This window comes from Leptopilina heterotoma, unplaced genomic scaffold (genome assembly GCF_015476425.1).
Source record: "Leptopilina heterotoma isolate Lh14 unplaced genomic scaffold, ASM1547642v1 Lhet_135, whole genome shotgun sequence".
In the NCBI taxonomy this organism is placed as follows: domain Eukaryota; kingdom Metazoa; phylum Arthropoda; class Insecta; order Hymenoptera; family Figitidae; genus Leptopilina; species Leptopilina heterotoma.
In genome coordinates, this window is record NW_025110854.1 from 751,084 (window position 1) to 768,059 (window position 16,976).

At 24.9% G+C, this 16,976-nt stretch overlaps 2 protein-coding genes across 3 annotated transcripts in view; one reads left to right on the forward strand and one right to left on the reverse strand.

Moving 5' to 3' along the window:
- The window catches only part of LOC122497615 (glycogen synthase kinase-3 beta), a 71,240-nt gene extending 57,093 nt beyond the window's left edge, over positions 1-14,147 (reverse strand). Inside the window, exon 1 of one of the 2 annotated variants that reach the window (XM_043604842.1) lies at positions 12,896-14,147. In XM_043604842.1, coding sequence (XP_043460777.1) covers positions 12,896-12,980 — 85 coding nt within the window. In that variant the 5' untranslated portion in view covers positions 12,981-14,147. The remainder of the gene's footprint in view (positions 1-12,895) is intronic. The other variant, XM_043604841.1, reaches the window with a different exon arrangement.
- Positions 14,148-14,430: 283 nt separating this feature from the next.
- LOC122497618 (general transcription factor IIF subunit 2) lies at positions 14,431-16,965 on the forward strand. The gene is made up of 6 exons (XM_043604847.1): positions 14,431-14,707; positions 15,524-15,675; positions 15,948-16,037; positions 16,141-16,265; positions 16,377-16,520; positions 16,641-16,965. The coding sequence occupies exons 1-6, from the start codon at positions 14,565-14,567 to the stop codon at positions 16,785-16,787; spliced, it is 801 nt and encodes a 266-aa protein (XP_043460782.1). The 5' UTR covers positions 14,431-14,564; the 3' UTR covers positions 16,788-16,965.
- The last annotated feature ends 11 nt before the right edge of the window (positions 16,966-16,976 follow it).

The following is a 16,976-nucleotide window of genomic DNA, read 5'->3' on the forward strand; positions in this document are numbered from 1 at the left end:
GATTCCGTTTATAGTCAAGCTTTTGCTAAAGTGAATGATATTGAGCGATTAGTTTCAAGAGCAAACAGCATCCTTGAAATAAGCGATATAACAGTTGGAGCGATCAATGTGATCACACAATTCATTGACCGACACATTGACTCAGTTTTTTTGATTTCCACATGCAACAATTTTTCGAAACTAAAATTTTGCCACCAGCAAATTAAATTCGTAAATTAAATAAATAATTACCTAATAAAAATATAAGTATTTATTATTATAACCATTATTATTTGTTATAAATTATTTATTGTAAGACATATTTTTCCAAATATAACCAAAATTTTTTATTTGTTTCAATTAATTTGAAAAAAGTTCATTAAAAGAGGAATTGTATTGTATAATCAAAAAGCAATTTTTGCAATCAGAAATAAGTGTCACGATGAGAGCAAATTTTTTTATCCCTTCGAATTATTAAAAAACATTGGATAATAGAATTTTAAAATATTTTCTGAAATTAAAATAGAAACTATTGAAGTTGCTGAAATCGTTTCCCAAAAATTTAGAAATTTTTAATCTTCATCCAATGATAAAATATTTTTAATTATTCGAAGTGACAAAAATAAGAATGCTCCCATTTTTCTGGAATGACTTAAAATAACGAAAATATAAAAAATTGACTAACTTTATGTATTTCTCTCTTCATCCAATCTTTCCTAAATCAATTAATTTCAATTCCATTTGAAGCAATAATTAAAAAAAAATTGTTTGAAATAAAAAAAATTTTAAACAATAAATTTTTTCCCATTTTGAACCAAATTTTAAACCAAATGTAATTTATCTGACTTTGAATAAAAATATATTTGTCTCAGAGTCTATTAAATTATTTATTTGCTTTAAATGAAAATTTTATTCTACACAAGTAAAAGTTTTATTTAAACCAAATAAAATTCGAGATTGAAAGAAATAAAATTTGAATCTGAAACGAATAAAAATTTTAATAGACTCTGAGTCAAATATGTCTTTTTCCTGTGCGTGTGTAAAAATGTATGCAATCTAGAAAATCATTAACCAAAATGAGTAAAAAAATTCTTATTGTTTAAATAAAAAATAATTATGGATTGTATAATTTTCCATTAGATTTAACAAGAAGAATCATTCGCGAGAAACAATGAAAATTAGTCGACTCAATCGACCTGAAATAATCGATTTTCGATGAGTTTGGAATCAAAATAGGTGCGACCGGGTCAACCACAAAATTAAAACTGATTTAAACGATCATATATCGATTTAAATTTAAATAGTAGAAATAATAATGATAAGAAAAATTTAATTCAAAGTAATTATTTATTTCGGTTTCAATTCAAATAAAAAATTATTCATTTTGAAAATGAATTATTCTAAATAAAATCAGAGATTAACAAGGTGGCCGAAAAATCTTATTGTCAAAGTTTCCTAACTAATTTTTCTGTTTCCCTGACAAAAAAAATTTGAAATATTTAAAATTCTGCATTGCGGATTAAAAATTTTATATTATATTTTTTAAATCACAATTCTATTTATAAACAAAATCATAAGATAATTAAAATTTTGTTTAAATCTTTTTTCTTTTATTATAAAAAAACAAAACAAATTTTAAAAAATTAATTCATTTTTTACAATCAATTATTAAGTAATAATAATAGCTCTAAAAATAATTTAAGAGGATTGCCACGCTTTTGCTCTTTTCAAGTTCTCTGACTTTTCCAGGTTAAAAAACGGAATTTTTGCAGGTTTTTAAAACGAAAATTATTCAAAAACATCAATAACTTCATTTTTAAATAAATATTTAATAATTATTTTTTGTTAATAGAAATTAAGATATTAAAAAATTAGAAATTCAATAACATATAAGAATATTAATTATAAAACATGAAGATATCGATCACTCCGAGTCTTCGACTCGGAGTCATCGCTTTCTTCATGTTTTATAATAATTAAAACTTGCTACCTTGTTACTGTAACTTCTTCAAAAATTATTTTCATCATTACGATTATTCATTTCTAGAATTTTCAACTAAAATTCTTCTTTAAGTCAATTTTTTAAAAATAATTTTTGAAAAAGTTTTTTAAGAATTTTCAAATTCTTTTGTTTACAATTTAATTTTATACGAAATTTCGATTATTCTGACATTTTTCAATTACATGTATTAGAAATTAAAAACTATACAATTAAAAAAAAATTCCATTAAACTTTTTAAAAAAAATTAATTCTACAGAATTATTAATTAAAAGTATGAAAATTTCAAATTTTCAAAGATTTTAATTTGAAACCTTTTGAAAATTCAATTATTTCTAAAAATCCACGCTATAATGCTTTTTTCAATATTATAATTTAAAAACTTAACTGAAATTCATTTTTAAATCAATATTTATAAGAAAATTCTACGAGAATACAATTAATTCTGCCAAGAATTTTATTAAAATTTTTGAAAATAATTGAATTTTGAAGAAAAATTTTATTATTTATAAATATAATTGAAATTTTGTAAATTTTTGAACATAATTGGATTTTTGCGAAGAAAATAATTTAATTCTTAGGACGAATTTTATTAAAATTTCTTTTTAAATAATCGAATTCTTTTGTGAAATTTTATTGAAAATTTGAAATATAGTAAACATTGGAAATAATTGAAAGTCTGCGATGAGATTTATTATGTATTTATGAAAATAATTGAATCCCTGGGCTTTGTAAAAAATGTTGTTATTTATGAAAATAATTGAATAATAATTTATGAAAATAATTTGTAGATAATTGAATTCCTGTGAAAATTTTATTATTTATGAAAAATAATTATTGTAAAAATTACAAATACAAATTACAAATACCCAAATAATTTTTTCAAAAAAAAAAAAAAAAAAAATTTCTTCGATTTGGGGAAAAAAATTTGCTGCATAGAGATTCTTGAAAGTGACTAAATAAGCACGTGCTGAAGAAAAAAAATGCACACATGAAAAAATGACATCAGAAATGTCTAATGCGATGTTAGAGAGGAGGAAAGAAGGAAAAAATTGATTTCCTGCTTTTCTACGAAATTCTATGGGGAACTAACTCACTCTTCTCGGTTTGAGTTCAATGTGGGTCAAAATTACCTCACTGTGTGGAATCGATCCTTTCCCGCGACCGACGAAACGGTATCCTTGGGTATTGGGATTCTGCCTGGCAACTGGGAGACATATCGATATACATATGCGGTTACCTCATTAGACATTCATAAATTTTATTATTTATTTACTAGGGAGGAATTTTCAGTTTCAATTAAACATATTATTTAACGGTTATATATAAATATGCGATGAGAGAGACAGACTCTCCCTCTGTCTGAAACTGTAAATGTCTTTCATTCATTCAATTATAATCATTTTTAGATATTTATATTATTATATTTAAATATACCATGGACAATTTTTAATTAAACTAATTTATATAATATATTCAGTATTAAAAAGCATTATTCTAATTAAAATAAATTAAAATAAAATTAATTGATTACATTATGGTATTAACAAATAAATATTTATATATTATTATCAAATATAATAAATTATTACCAGAGTCAAATAGCATTTGTTTTTATAAATACAGAATAATTCAAAAAAAGTTTATCTTTGATTTAAATTAAAAAATTTTTTGTTCGAGTATTTATACAAATATTTATTTGGTTGCATGGAAAAAAATATAAAGTAACTTTTACCACACGTAGGTATTTGCAAACAAAAACCTTTAAACTCTAGGGAATTTGTACGTATTTCTGCAGTAAATTTTACTGTACATACTTGTTCTCAAGTTTTATTTCGAAAAAAGTAAAATATTAGGTACTCCGCAGAAATATTAACACAATTTATTTAAAAATGCGCAATTTTTTTTTCCTAAAATATTTAAACGTTCAAATGAACGAATAAAAAATAAAGTAGATTAAATCGGTTTTATCAAATCAATAAAATAAATATTATTTTCCAAATTTTATAATTATAATAACCACTGTTTTTTTAGACTTAATATACCAAAAAAAAAAATAAATAAATGCATATATTTTACTTTGTTGCCAAAAAACAAAATACTTGTTCATTTTCAATTCATGGAAACCTCTTCTTCACGCGTTAAATTTTATTTTGAGATAAGATCATTGAGATTAACAACAAGTTATGTATATTGATGGCGCAATTAAGCTTTTGTTAAATACCAGTTTTTTTTAAATAATTACAGTATACAGAACATATTCTATTTTTTAAAAGTCAAAATTATTTAAAAACTTAAAAACTTTAATCATATAAAATTATTTTATAAATGAACAAAAAAAAGTTTTGAACGTTCAAATGAAGAAAATATTTTTTATTACTGATTACTATATGTATTAAAATTAAAAACTTATAATTAATTTGTTTGATAGTAACTGTATAACGCAAAATTATATTGTATAATCAAAATTTAATTTGAAGAAGTAGCATTATTTATTTATAAAAGTATTATTATATATATATATATATATATATATATATATATATATATATATATATATATATATATATATATATATATATATTATATATTATTATTATTATTATTATTATTATTATTATTATTATTATTATTATTCTGAAAAAATTATTTAAAAATAAATTTAAAAAAACATTATTTTGCGCTTAAAGTCGAAAGACATAAAAACTATATTTATGATAAATAATAGTTTCATAATAATTATTATTTAAACATATTTTTAACTTTTATTTCTGAATAATGATAATAAAAGGAAAATTATTGATAATAAAATAAAGAAATAATAACGAAAGTAAATTTGACAGAAAATAAATGGTCTAGTAAAATAAAAAGAAATAAGAAAAATGGATTTGATAGAAGAAAAAATGGCTCTATTACAATAAAGGAAGAAGAAAAAAAATGTTCTGGATTGGAAAATAACATTTTTCATATTTTTTCTTTCCCTATAAATATTATTTAACCATAAAAGCATTAAATTGATTAATGCTATACGGAGAGTTCGTTTTAGAAACAATATTCTCCTGTGATCAATATCAAGAGGTAAGAGCCTTTATAGACTTTGAAACTCACTTATAAAGATCATTACTTTCTGTTAATTAGTTCTAATAATATTTCCATTGGGAATACTTTTTTTTACTGCAAAAACAATTATAATTTTTTATATTGTTTTACATAAATAGAAAATTTTTAACAACTGTGTACTTTCAATTTACAATGAAATTAAATTATAAATTATTAATAATAAATCAAATTTATTGTTTACGTATAATTTAAAAATTGATATTTACCGGTATTTAAACGCGATTTTAAAAATACAAATAAAGGTGTTTTTTCTATAATCTATATAGTAAATTAAACCCTCACAATTATATAATTAAAAGAGGAATTAATAAAATTAATAAAATATATTAATTAAAATTAAAAATTTAATTTTTGTTCAATCAAAATTTAATAAATCCGATAAACAATCGAAACAAAAATTAGTCCAATTGAAAATTTTTTACTTTTGAATTAAAAAAACAGTAACTTTAATAATAATTTCTAATAACAGTATTTTAATAATTCAACAATAGGTAATTTTAAATGCAATTTGAAACAGTGTAGAATTTAATTTTGTAAATAATTCTAAAACTATGAAAAGTTATAATTAAATAAAAATTATAATTTTTTGTCAAAATAAGAAACGATTCAAGTATAACTTAACCTAAAATCGAATTATGAAGTTGACCTATTTTTTATGTAGTAAATTATTGACATATAGTAAAGAATTAATTTTATTAATATTAAAAAATGATTTTATTGCTCTAAAATTATAATTTGAAGAAGCTAACAAAAAATAATCGTACATTTGAACATTGAGAATTTTAAAGTCACAAGAATTTCATTAAAATTTCAAAATTAAAAAAGTCCTTACAAATGGAAATAAATTATGATATCGCAATTACAAAAAAATAGATTTTTAAAAGATAAACCTTGAGCATGAGTGAACAAAATCCGATCTTTCCTTCTGGGGGTCAGGGTCACTGTGGGATTATGTTACGATTCCGATAGAGAAAGAGAAAGATAAAGAGAGAATTGAAATAATTTGAATAGTTGTTCTAAATTTAGACACATATGAATTAATTTTCCTTTAATTTAATTTAACATTATAAGAATATTATAAATATACAAAAGTGACGATATTTTATTTTTTTTTTTATAAATAATTTCTCTATACTGAAAACACAAAAACAGATAGAAAAAAACTGTTTAAAAATGATTTTATTCTAACTCGGGTATTAAAGGAGATTTAATATGGTAATTAGTTGGAAATAAAAGGGGGATGTTTCTATTTTTGAACACACATACGATAAGTGTACCTCATGGTGGTCTCTTTTAGTGTTAACAAATGCAAGGCCAACTCGAGGAAAACGCATATACATTTCACTATAATACATGAATGATTCAAGAATAGCATAATACTCTAAAAGCGTGTGGAAACCTACTGATGTTATCACGTTCGATCTTTTTTAGTAGATCTTTGTCATAAAATCAGCCTATATAATATTATTTATAAAACTAGATTATTTATTTCCCGTGAATTCAAAAATTAAATATTTAACTCAATAAACTACTTCAATTTCTAAATGTCAAAAATAAAAAAATAATAAAATAAATATTTTATATGGAAGAACCTATAAATTGTTAGCACAAAATGTGTGCATATAAAAATTTATAACTTAATTAAGTGGATTTGACCTGTTTTATTAATTTTTTCGAGTATTTCATTTAAAAAAATAAAAAACAGAGTTGCCATAAAAATTAAATTTTGATTTTTCTTCATTTACAGACAAAATTTAGATTTTTCCATGATCCCTATAAAAATTATTAATTTATTAACACTAAATTTATTTATTTAAATTTAAATTATTCATTTAAAAAGTAGTAGAATTGAAATATTTTAAAACCCAAATTTGTTACAATTTTAAATAAAATTTAATTATTTGTTCCTATTAGGAAAAATGTGATTTCTTTTTTTAAATCTCTAATGAAATTCTTTGACAAATTTAATTACTTTCAATAAAATTTTAAAAATTTCAATTAATTATTAATTTGATAAATTCAAATTAAAAACAATTGAATTCAATGAATGAATGAATTGAATTGAATTAAAATTTCTCAGAATAAATTTTTTTAGAATTTTAAATTAGATTATTTTAAAAGTAAAATAATTTTCTAAATAAATATTTAATTATTATTAAATTCATCACAGCAATTGAAATTTTTTCAAAAAATTTAGTTTCAATTCTTTTAAAATTCAATTATTTCTAAAAATTGCAACTGTTTTTTAACTAAATTTTTTTAAGTTAATTAAAATTAATAACTTTAAGATAGTTCTTCTAGAATTTTATTATTATGTTAAATAAATTTAATTATTTATAAAAATAAGAAATAATTAGAGTTTTAAAATTGTTATATTTTTCCATGACTTTTGATAAAATTTCCTGTCATTTCCCTAACTTGTGGCAACACTGGAAAAAAAACGATAAAAAATAAAAACAAAAAATTGCATTGGCCAACATAACTACATATATGAATTTATTTTTCACATTGAAAGTAATAAAAGACAACAATAAAACTTTTCAATTAAAAGATTACAACCCTTTAAATTTAAATTCCCTTCAATATTTTACTAAAAATAAATTTTTTTTTAAATTTAAAACCCGAATTCGTTTACAAAACTGAAAAAAATAATTTAATAATTATTCTTTTTTATTCCTTTTTGCAATAATTTTAACGAAGTTAATTGAGAATTAACAAATTTATTTAAATAGAAAGAAATATTTTCCAAAAATGAAAAATTATTTAAATATTAAAAAGAAATAGTTCAAATTGTATATGTAAAGAAATTCTAAGAAAAATAAATAAAAAAATTGTTTTTCCAGTAAAAATAAATTGTCTACACACGATAATAAAAATAGAAGAAGAAAAAATAATATAGGAAAAGTGAAATATCTGAAAGTAGTGTTAATTAAAAGAATAGGGAAAAATGAAATTTGTCTTGAAAATTTCTTTTCATTTTTCACACCGCTCTCATGTATGTCGAGGACGAAAGTCGATAAAGCAGCAGGATATTGACCTATTTCAAGTGCTCATAGATAAAAGCATGAAAATGTCAATAACAAAACGATTATTTGGAAATGAATTGTTAAAAAAATATAAATTAAAAAAGCAGTAAATTTATAAAGAGAAAGTTCGTATACAAATCAAAGAAAATTTTTTTTTTGCTTCTACTAAATTTTAACAAATTAAATTTTTTGATTTCTTAAATTTTTAAATTTTAGTAAAAACGTTATTTTATTGTATAATTTATAATTATTATTTGTTGTATTACATAACAATTAATTTCGCTATTATTATTATTATATTTTAAACTTAAATATTGTAAAATGGTTTTCAAATAAATAAATAATTTAAATTATAATAGTGTTAACTGTAAGTAATGAAAAATAAATTTAAACAGTAAAACAAGAGCGTATAAAATAGAAAAGGGAATAAAAGAAAAATCATTAACCTTTTATAAATTCGTGTGTGCTTTTAAAAGACAAACATTTATTTTAAACGAATTGAACATTTAACTAAAGAAATGATTCATTCATTCAAAAAAAAAGTCTTTGTGTTGAACAAACATTTTTTAAATAGTACATTTTATAAATCTGTTTTACATAATTTTCTATTTTAATCGAAATTAATTGGCTGTTAATTACTGCTATTTGTCTTTTGCAAAAATTTTTTTTATTTTCCTTCCAATGAAATGAATTATTTTCATTTAAAAAATTTTTAACAACAAACATTATTTTTAATAAATTTAATTTCAAACAATAAAGGTAATAATAAAAATACTAATAATGATAATAATACCTAAGAATAAAATTAAATAATAGTTTCGTGTACAAATTCCAAAAAGTCTTGTTTGAAAAAAAAAATTTGTTGTAAAAGTAAGAAAAATAGTACTGTTCCGCAAATATAATTGTTGTCAAGCAAAGAGAGTGAGAGAGACAGAGAGAGAGAGAGTAATATTTTCTCCGTATATTATAAGCTCGCTAAATAACTTGAAAAGTACAAATTGACAGAAGAAAAAGGAGTGTCATTATTTTTGCAGTTGACAATTATTGTTGTAATTGCTGGTTCAGATCTTTTAAGTCTTTGAGTTCGAGACTAATGAACTTTTCTGAGTAAAAGTTGCTCTTGTCAATGGATTCATAGAAGCACACAGTGCGCGAGCGTGCCAGAAACAGTAAAAGTCGAAGAAGCGCAGGCTTCACTGAGAGAAAGAGTGAGAGAGTGAGTGAGAGAGAGAAGAGGTTTACAATTAAATATTTATTTCGTGAACATCAGTGCAGTGTTAAGAGAGAGAGAGAGAAAGAGAGAGAGAGAAAGAGAAATGCAAAGAGAGGGTGTAACTTTCACAGATGAATATATTGACCAATCCCAACTTTAATAATGAAGGGGGATGATGATAAATACACATCGCATACAGTTAATACCTACTCAATCAAAAATATATATATATTTATAAAGACTTATTTGTTAAAAGGTGTCGTAACCAGATATCAATATTGACGTTTATTACCACAGGAGCGTAATTATTTTTCTCCTTTTTATTAGTTACAAAAAAAACATAACTGATCATTTCTTCTCCACTGAATTATTCAATTTCATTTTTTTCAATTTTTACTTCCAGTTTATAAAACAGTAAAAATTAATAGTTCATAATTGATAAATAAAATAATCGATTTAAAAAAAACTAAAGAGAAAAAATATTTCCAGAAAAAAAACTACTTGGAAAAATATTAAAATCGATTTTAAAAAGTTTTACACAAAAAACTCAAAATAATAATAATAATAATAATTGAAAGAATTAAATGAATCAAGTTGCGAACAAATTTTCAAATCACAAACGAAATAGATAAAATAAAATTTTCTTCTCATTTTACGTCACGGTTCACTTGCGCCATTTGGCATATAAACACTAGTCGGAAATAAAAAAGACAGAGAGAGGAAAAAAGGGATAACCGGACACAAAGTATGTACCGTCGTTGTATTTCCATCGGCGATTCACTTGCACGTGGACGTGTCACCACATACAAGTAAAGTTTCGATGTCATCGTGTAGAAATATAACTCTTATGGAAAGAGAAGTTAAATAGAGCAATGAGAAAGAGTTTTTTTTCACAAAAAAAAAAAAAAAGAGAATAAAAAGCAAAATCACCCGCAAGAAAACTTTTTTCGTGATATTGCTCATTTTCTTTCTCTTTCTCACACGGCTCAAATCTCAATTTAAACGGAAGTCATTCAAAGATCTATTTCCAGCAATTTCATGATCAGATTATGCCTTAAGAAATGGGGGGGAAACACACACACACATACACACGAACACTCTTACAAGACAAAATTGGAATCGTTCGTGTTGGAAAATTCAACAAAAATTTTCACTCTGAAGTTGATTTGATTTGACATTTATGGAAGGGAAACGAGTAGGAAATTGCAAAGACGAGAAAAATTTCAAATAATAAAAGTAATTTAAGATAATTTAAGCATGTGAAAAAAACTTTTTATGCACACCACTTACGAAAAAAAATACACTGATGTACTTTTAGGGACAAGAATTTTCTAAAAACGAGTCTTAAATGAATGACGTTTAAACACGAGAGTGTACTAGAGGGTAAACGCCACACTCCTATTGTTCTATTCTCGTGGGCGAAAATAACTTTCGGGGAAAGTTTTAATAGCTAACAAAAAGTAGCTAGTTATTTTATTTCAAGAAAGAAAGAAAGTTTAATCAAATTAATTTGTTTTAAATTCAAAATACACAGTATAGACCCTGTAAAAAAATCATTTTTTTCAATTTTTACATTTATTTTCAAAAATTAAATATATATTAGAAAATAAAAACTTGAAATAATTTCAAAAAAGTTCCATTAAACTTTTAAAAAAAACTAAATCTACACAATTTTCAGTTAAAAGTATGAAAAATTCAAACTTTCAAAGATTATAATTTGAAACCTTTTCAAAATTCAATTATTTCTAAAAATTCACGCTATAATACTTTCTCTTTAAATTTAAATTAGTAAAAATGTTTACTATTTTGGAATTAGTGACTGACTTTTTGCTTTTGAATTTATCAACAAATTTTTAAATAATTAAAATTCTTTTGACGAATTTTAATAAAATTTTTAAGAATAATTTCCATTTTCGAGAAATTAGATTAAAATTGCATTAAACATAATCGAATCTCTGTAAAAAAAAATATTTGATTGAATTGAGAAAAGTTTTTGAAAATAATTGAAATTTTGCCAAGAATTTTATTTCATTTTTTGAAAATAATTGAATTTTGAAGAATAATTTTATTATTTATAAAGATAATTGAAATTTTGACGAGAATTTTTTTTAAACTTTTGACCATAATTGAATTTTTGTGAAGAATTCTATTACTTATATTGCTTTAAAATAATTGAATTCATTTATGAAATTTTATTGAAATATGTAGATATTAAAAATAAATTGAATTTTGATAAATTATTGAAATTAATTTAATTCTACGAAGAATTTTATTAAAATTACTTTGAAAAAAAATTGAATTGTTAGAAAGAATTTCATTAAAATTTTTGAAAATAATACATAAATTATAGAAAGGTTTTTTAAAATAATTGAATTTTTTTTTTATGAATTATAATAAAATTTTTAAGATTAATTACATTTTTCGAGAAATTCCATTAAAATTGTATTAAAAATAATTGGAATTCTGCGATAATTTTTATTATTTATGAAAATAATTGAATTATTGCAAAGAAATTTATAAAAAAAAAAATTGTAAATAATAGAATTGAAATTTTCTAAAATTTCAAATTAAAACCTTTTGAAGTTCACCTATTTATGAAAATTGTAAACGCAACTCTTTTAAAATTCAATTAATTTTAAAATATTTAAAAGTAAAATTAGATTTCAAGAATAAGCACAATAACTTTAGAAAATAATAATTTTCCAGGATTCCGATCAAAATTCCCTGACTTTTTCAGGTTTTTTCAAGGTTTATAAAATTCCCTGACATTTCCAGGTTTTCAGGTTGCATGACAACCCTGAGATAATAATAATAATAATAATAAAATAGAAATTTTATTTGTGTAAAGTAACGAAAGAAAACAATTTTCTTTAGAGAAAATAAAAAATTTTTCCGAAACATTACATAACCTCAAAATTTATGAAATATACAAAAACATACCATTATCTCTTGATCTTGTTTTTATGTACACTCGACGATAATATAGTTACTATTTTGTCACTAAAAGAGCGTTAAACATTCAAGCAAACAATTATCAATGACTTTGCAGGAAATAGTTTGAGCAGAAACTATTATGCACCCGTTTGTTGGAAAATGTACACTAGATATTTAAAATGATAATGAAACATTAACTTACTGCTTGTCCTCTCCTCTCCGAATATTGAGGTAAGAAAAATTACTCGCCCACTAAATAATTCCGACTTACGAGAATGAATTGGATGACAATGGTTAGTAACATAAAATTGTCGACATGCCCTTGTTGACAATTTTAAACAAAGATGATGAGTTGACAAAAGAATTTGAAAATAATGTTAAATCAGAGCAATGGGTATAGAAACAAAAGACATTGAATCGACCCAAGTTGGTCGGTAAGGAAGATTTGACAGGTGATGATTGTTGGAAGAAGCAGGGACCTTAGAGAGGCGTCTAGGCGCGTAAAGTTCGAAAGCAAAGATTAAAAAACGAAAGGATGGGGTTTTAATTTGATAAAGTGTGTTAGAATTGTACACGAATCAATTGATTATATAGGAGGTTAGGAAAGTTGTTAAAGGTACTCACTGCTTATTTTCATGCCACCCAACGGGGGATTCGCAGGTGGCTTGTTCCCCTCGGCGAAGGAGGTGGTCCTCGGTCGCCCGCTCATCCTGACTTGTCCTCCTCCACCAGGCACTTGGCCTTCTGGATATCTGACCTGTCACTTGTTTTTGATACCGGTTAGCACTCGCCACGACTACTCGACGTGCAAATCCTGACACGCAAGTACGCGTGGAGATTCCTTATACCTCGTTACCACCTCGGACATCAATGACAGCACGATATTCACATCGCGCGTACGCCCCGTGTTCCGTTATTCTGTCGCGCCACTCAAAGAAGAATCAGCTTTTCCTCAAGGGCTATGTAAATCACTGTTCACAAATTTTCCAAAGAAAGAATTCAACTATTATGAATAGAGGAAGTCTCCCGAGACACGGAAATTCTTCCTGGGGAGGGTCGACGCAGAGCAGGAGCGGTCCCTAATAACCTAGAGGGGTGCACCGCGAGGGGAGCAGGGTCAACGTTTTTGATTCGGTTCGTAAAGCAAGCACGTCTGCTATATAGCACAGTCGACGATCTTTCTCTATCTTTCTCTCTCGGATTCACTCCCTGTCCCACTCTCTTCCTCTTTGTTCCTCTCCCTCTTTCTCACTCTGGCCTGGGTTGGGTTTCTTTGGGGCGACGTCGCCGCTTCCAGCAGGGCTCCAATCACGCAGAAGCGTATATTGAAATTAAAATACAAAAAGAAATTATTATTCTTCTTTTTTTCACACTAGGTTAATGGAAATCACGTTGGCGCTTCGCGGCGCGATCTCTACGATGATCCCTTCCACTCCTCCATGAATCTTTCGTTGCAATCGGGTTCCGCTTCCTTTTCGTACACCTCAGTGCACTTCTGTTATTTCTTTATTTTTTCACCAAATTCACTCGGGATTTCTTGTATTTTATTATCCTATCAGTCGCGTTTGCATTCAGAGCTCACGTATACCATTTTTTTTACGCGGAGGCGACAGACATGAAATGTAACGCTCGACAAGTATACCGTTTAGGTACGTGGAAGTGAAAGACGTTTCCGACGTCGTCTTCTGGATGTACTTACACCCAGACACACTGTTCACACTCGCGAACGCGATAATTTGCGTTCTAAAGAACCACGCGAGGTCAACGCGGAAACATCCTCACCGTACACGGGAACACCACACCAATCACGGATTTTTCGAAGACTTCCCAGACATTGACCCGTTCGGGGAAGATCGGAACACTCGAGCGTTAACGAATTTGGCCGAATGTGACGTCAACACCGAATGAAGAGTAAAGGCCAGGGTTGTGTCACTGGAAATTTTAAACTACCACATGTAACAAGCGTAAATTAGCGCTAGTTTACGTCTAGCAGAGTTAAGCCTCATTCACAATTCTTTCCATCTACATTACAAGTCAAACCTCTAAAATATGACACTCCCTTTACCTATCCAAAAGTGCCTTTGATTGGTGGACAACCTCTCCGGAAAGTCACCAACTAATAGAAAGTACGTATTCTTTATCAATATAATAAATGACAATTTACTTACCCAACTCTGTTCCGAATGACAGATAGCGAATGTAAAACGCTGCAATTTCTGAAAATTAGAATTTAATTTTGTATAAAGTACTTAAATTTTGATTTAACAGTAATAGGTAATTAGTTTGCAGAATAATGTCCTCAGAACATTTAGAGAAAGATTTAGATTTAAGTAATGCAGGTCGAGGTGTTTGGTTAGTAAAAATTCCAAAATATGTAGCTAATAAATGGGAAAAAGCTCCAGGACACATAGAAGTTGGTAAATTGAAAATAAACAAGTAAGTAAACATAAATTATTAACAAACTAATATAATTTTAAATTTGTAATTTTCCTGTCTCGTGTGAAATTGTTTATACCTATTTTAATTCACATTTTTCATGATTTTATTTATTTTTTTAAGGGTAAGGGTACACCTGTATTTTTAACTGTGCCGAGAAAATAATTTAAATATTCCATAAAATTATTTTTATGGTAATTTTTTGTGAGGAATTAAATGGTCATAAAATAATTTGACACTTTACAAATTTTAATTCTTCTTAAAAATTGTCAAATTTTGAAATCCATTCGTAATTTTGTAGAAAATATATTTTTGAATGTATACAAAAATTGTCAAATAAAGAAATTAGTTTTTACAATTTTTGAAGCATTTTTTGGAAAATAAAACTTTGTTTTAGGCTAAAAAAATAATTGCTCTTAAGGGCATTTGAACCATTATGACGTCACAGTTTGTTCAAAGCATTTGTTCTAAATATGTGACGTCATAATGGTTCAAATTCCCTTAACAATTTTTGATTTAAAAATTCATTCGTTTATTTTTCTAACTACTTAATTTCATATCATCATTTTTTTGTATTTTTTAGGATTTTCAGTCTAAAAACAATGTTTTATTTTCAAAATATTGTAATTAAAAATATCGGTGTAGGTATCCTCTCTTTAAAAAAAAAGATTATATTTTTTAATATTGTAATTTTTTGTCCCATGTACATAAGTTAATTCACATTTTTCGTAAATAAATGAAAAATAGAACTTTATTTAGAAAAAATAAAACTGTAAATAAAATTGTTAATTTGATTGTACTTTTTTCTTTCGCTAGAAAACCTGGACAGAAAGCTGAAGTCACTTTGAGTTTGTCTGAAGCTGTGATGGTAATGAAAGATGCAGAGGAAAAAGAAATTCCAAAAGAACTTAAATTAGATGTTTCGAGTGTAACTGGTCAAACACTAGGTGTCTTTTCTCATATTCCCAGTAAGTATGTTTCTGGTTTTGAACGTTCAAATGAATGGCGATATTTTTCTTGAAACTTTGTATTCTATTAGAAAATTATTTTTAATATTAAGAAAATTAATTCTTAATTATTTTTGTTTACATTATTTTCTATTTCATTCAGTAAATATTTAAAAAATAGTAAAACGATAAAAAATGTTCCTTCATTTGAACGTTCAAAACTTTAGAAAAATTAGTATAAACATAAATTAATTGCAGTTGATAGAAAATTTAATAATTTAATTTTTTTTCAGAGTCAGCCACATCAGAAGATGTTGTTCCAGAAATAGAGAAACTTTTCATGGAAGGAAGAATAGTTCAAAAATTGGATTGTCGTCCATTTGGTAAAATATACTAAAAATTTTATACACTTAAAACTGGAATGAAAAATGTAATTTAAAACACTTTTTTAAAAAATTATAATGAGTACCTAATTTTTTATTTCAGCTGACAAAGTCTATATGAAACTTAAGGAAGAAAGTATTAAGAAAGCTTCTATTCCCAGAAGACAAGTTCAACAATTAGACAGAGTTGTTCAGAATTTCAAACCTGTGTCTGATCATAAGCACAACGTAAGTAGTTGTTTTTAAATTCTTTAAATTAATTTAATTTTAATTAAAAAACTTTAATGTTTTCTTTATTTTTATATGACAATATTTAAAGTATTTGATAATTTTTTTTAGATTGAATATGCAGAGAAGAAGAAGGCCGAAGGAAAGAAAATGAGAGGAGACAAGGAAGCAGTCTTGGACATGTTGTTTGCTGCTTTCGAAAAACATCAATATTACAATATTAGAGATTTAGTGAAAATCACTCGACAGCCAGTTGTAAGTTTTTTCCCTAAAAAGCTTTTTTTCGAAAAAATGTACCATTTTCAATGGATTAGAAATTTTTATCTATATTCTATTTTCTAAATACTACAATAAAAACAAAACAATTTTTTCTAGGTGTACCTGAAAGAAATTTTAAACGAAGTATGTAACTATAATTTAAAAAATCCGCATCGAAATATGTGGGAATTGAAACCAGAATATAGGCATTATAAAGACGACAAAAAAGTTGGTGAAAGCAGTACCAAAGATGACTCAGATTAAATAAAAAAATTGCCTTTTCTAGTGACATAATATATTAAAAAAAAATGTTAACAATCCATTTTCTCTTCTATATTCTAGGAAAAAAAGAGATTATAATATCGTTATTTTTATAAGACTGTAATTATTATTAAAGAAAAAAAAATATTAAAGAAAAATAAATGACCTCTTTTAAATTGAATCGTTTCGTTC

What these genes read in the sequence shown, in the direction of transcription:
- LOC122497618 (XM_043604847.1), top strand. Translation starts at nt 14,565, where the DNA reads ATGTCCTCAGAACATTTAGAGAAAGATTTAGATTTAAGTAATGCAGGT. An exon ending in ATTGGATTGTCGTCCATTTG is followed by an intron (nt 16,038 to 16,140) that starts GTAAAATATACT and finishes TTTTTATTTCAG; the next exon opens with CTGACAAAGTCTATATGAAA. An exon ending in TGTCTGATCATAAGCACAAC is followed by an intron (nt 16,266 to 16,376) that starts GTAAGTAGTTGT and finishes AATTTTTTTTAG; the next exon opens with ATTGAATATGCAGAGAAGAA.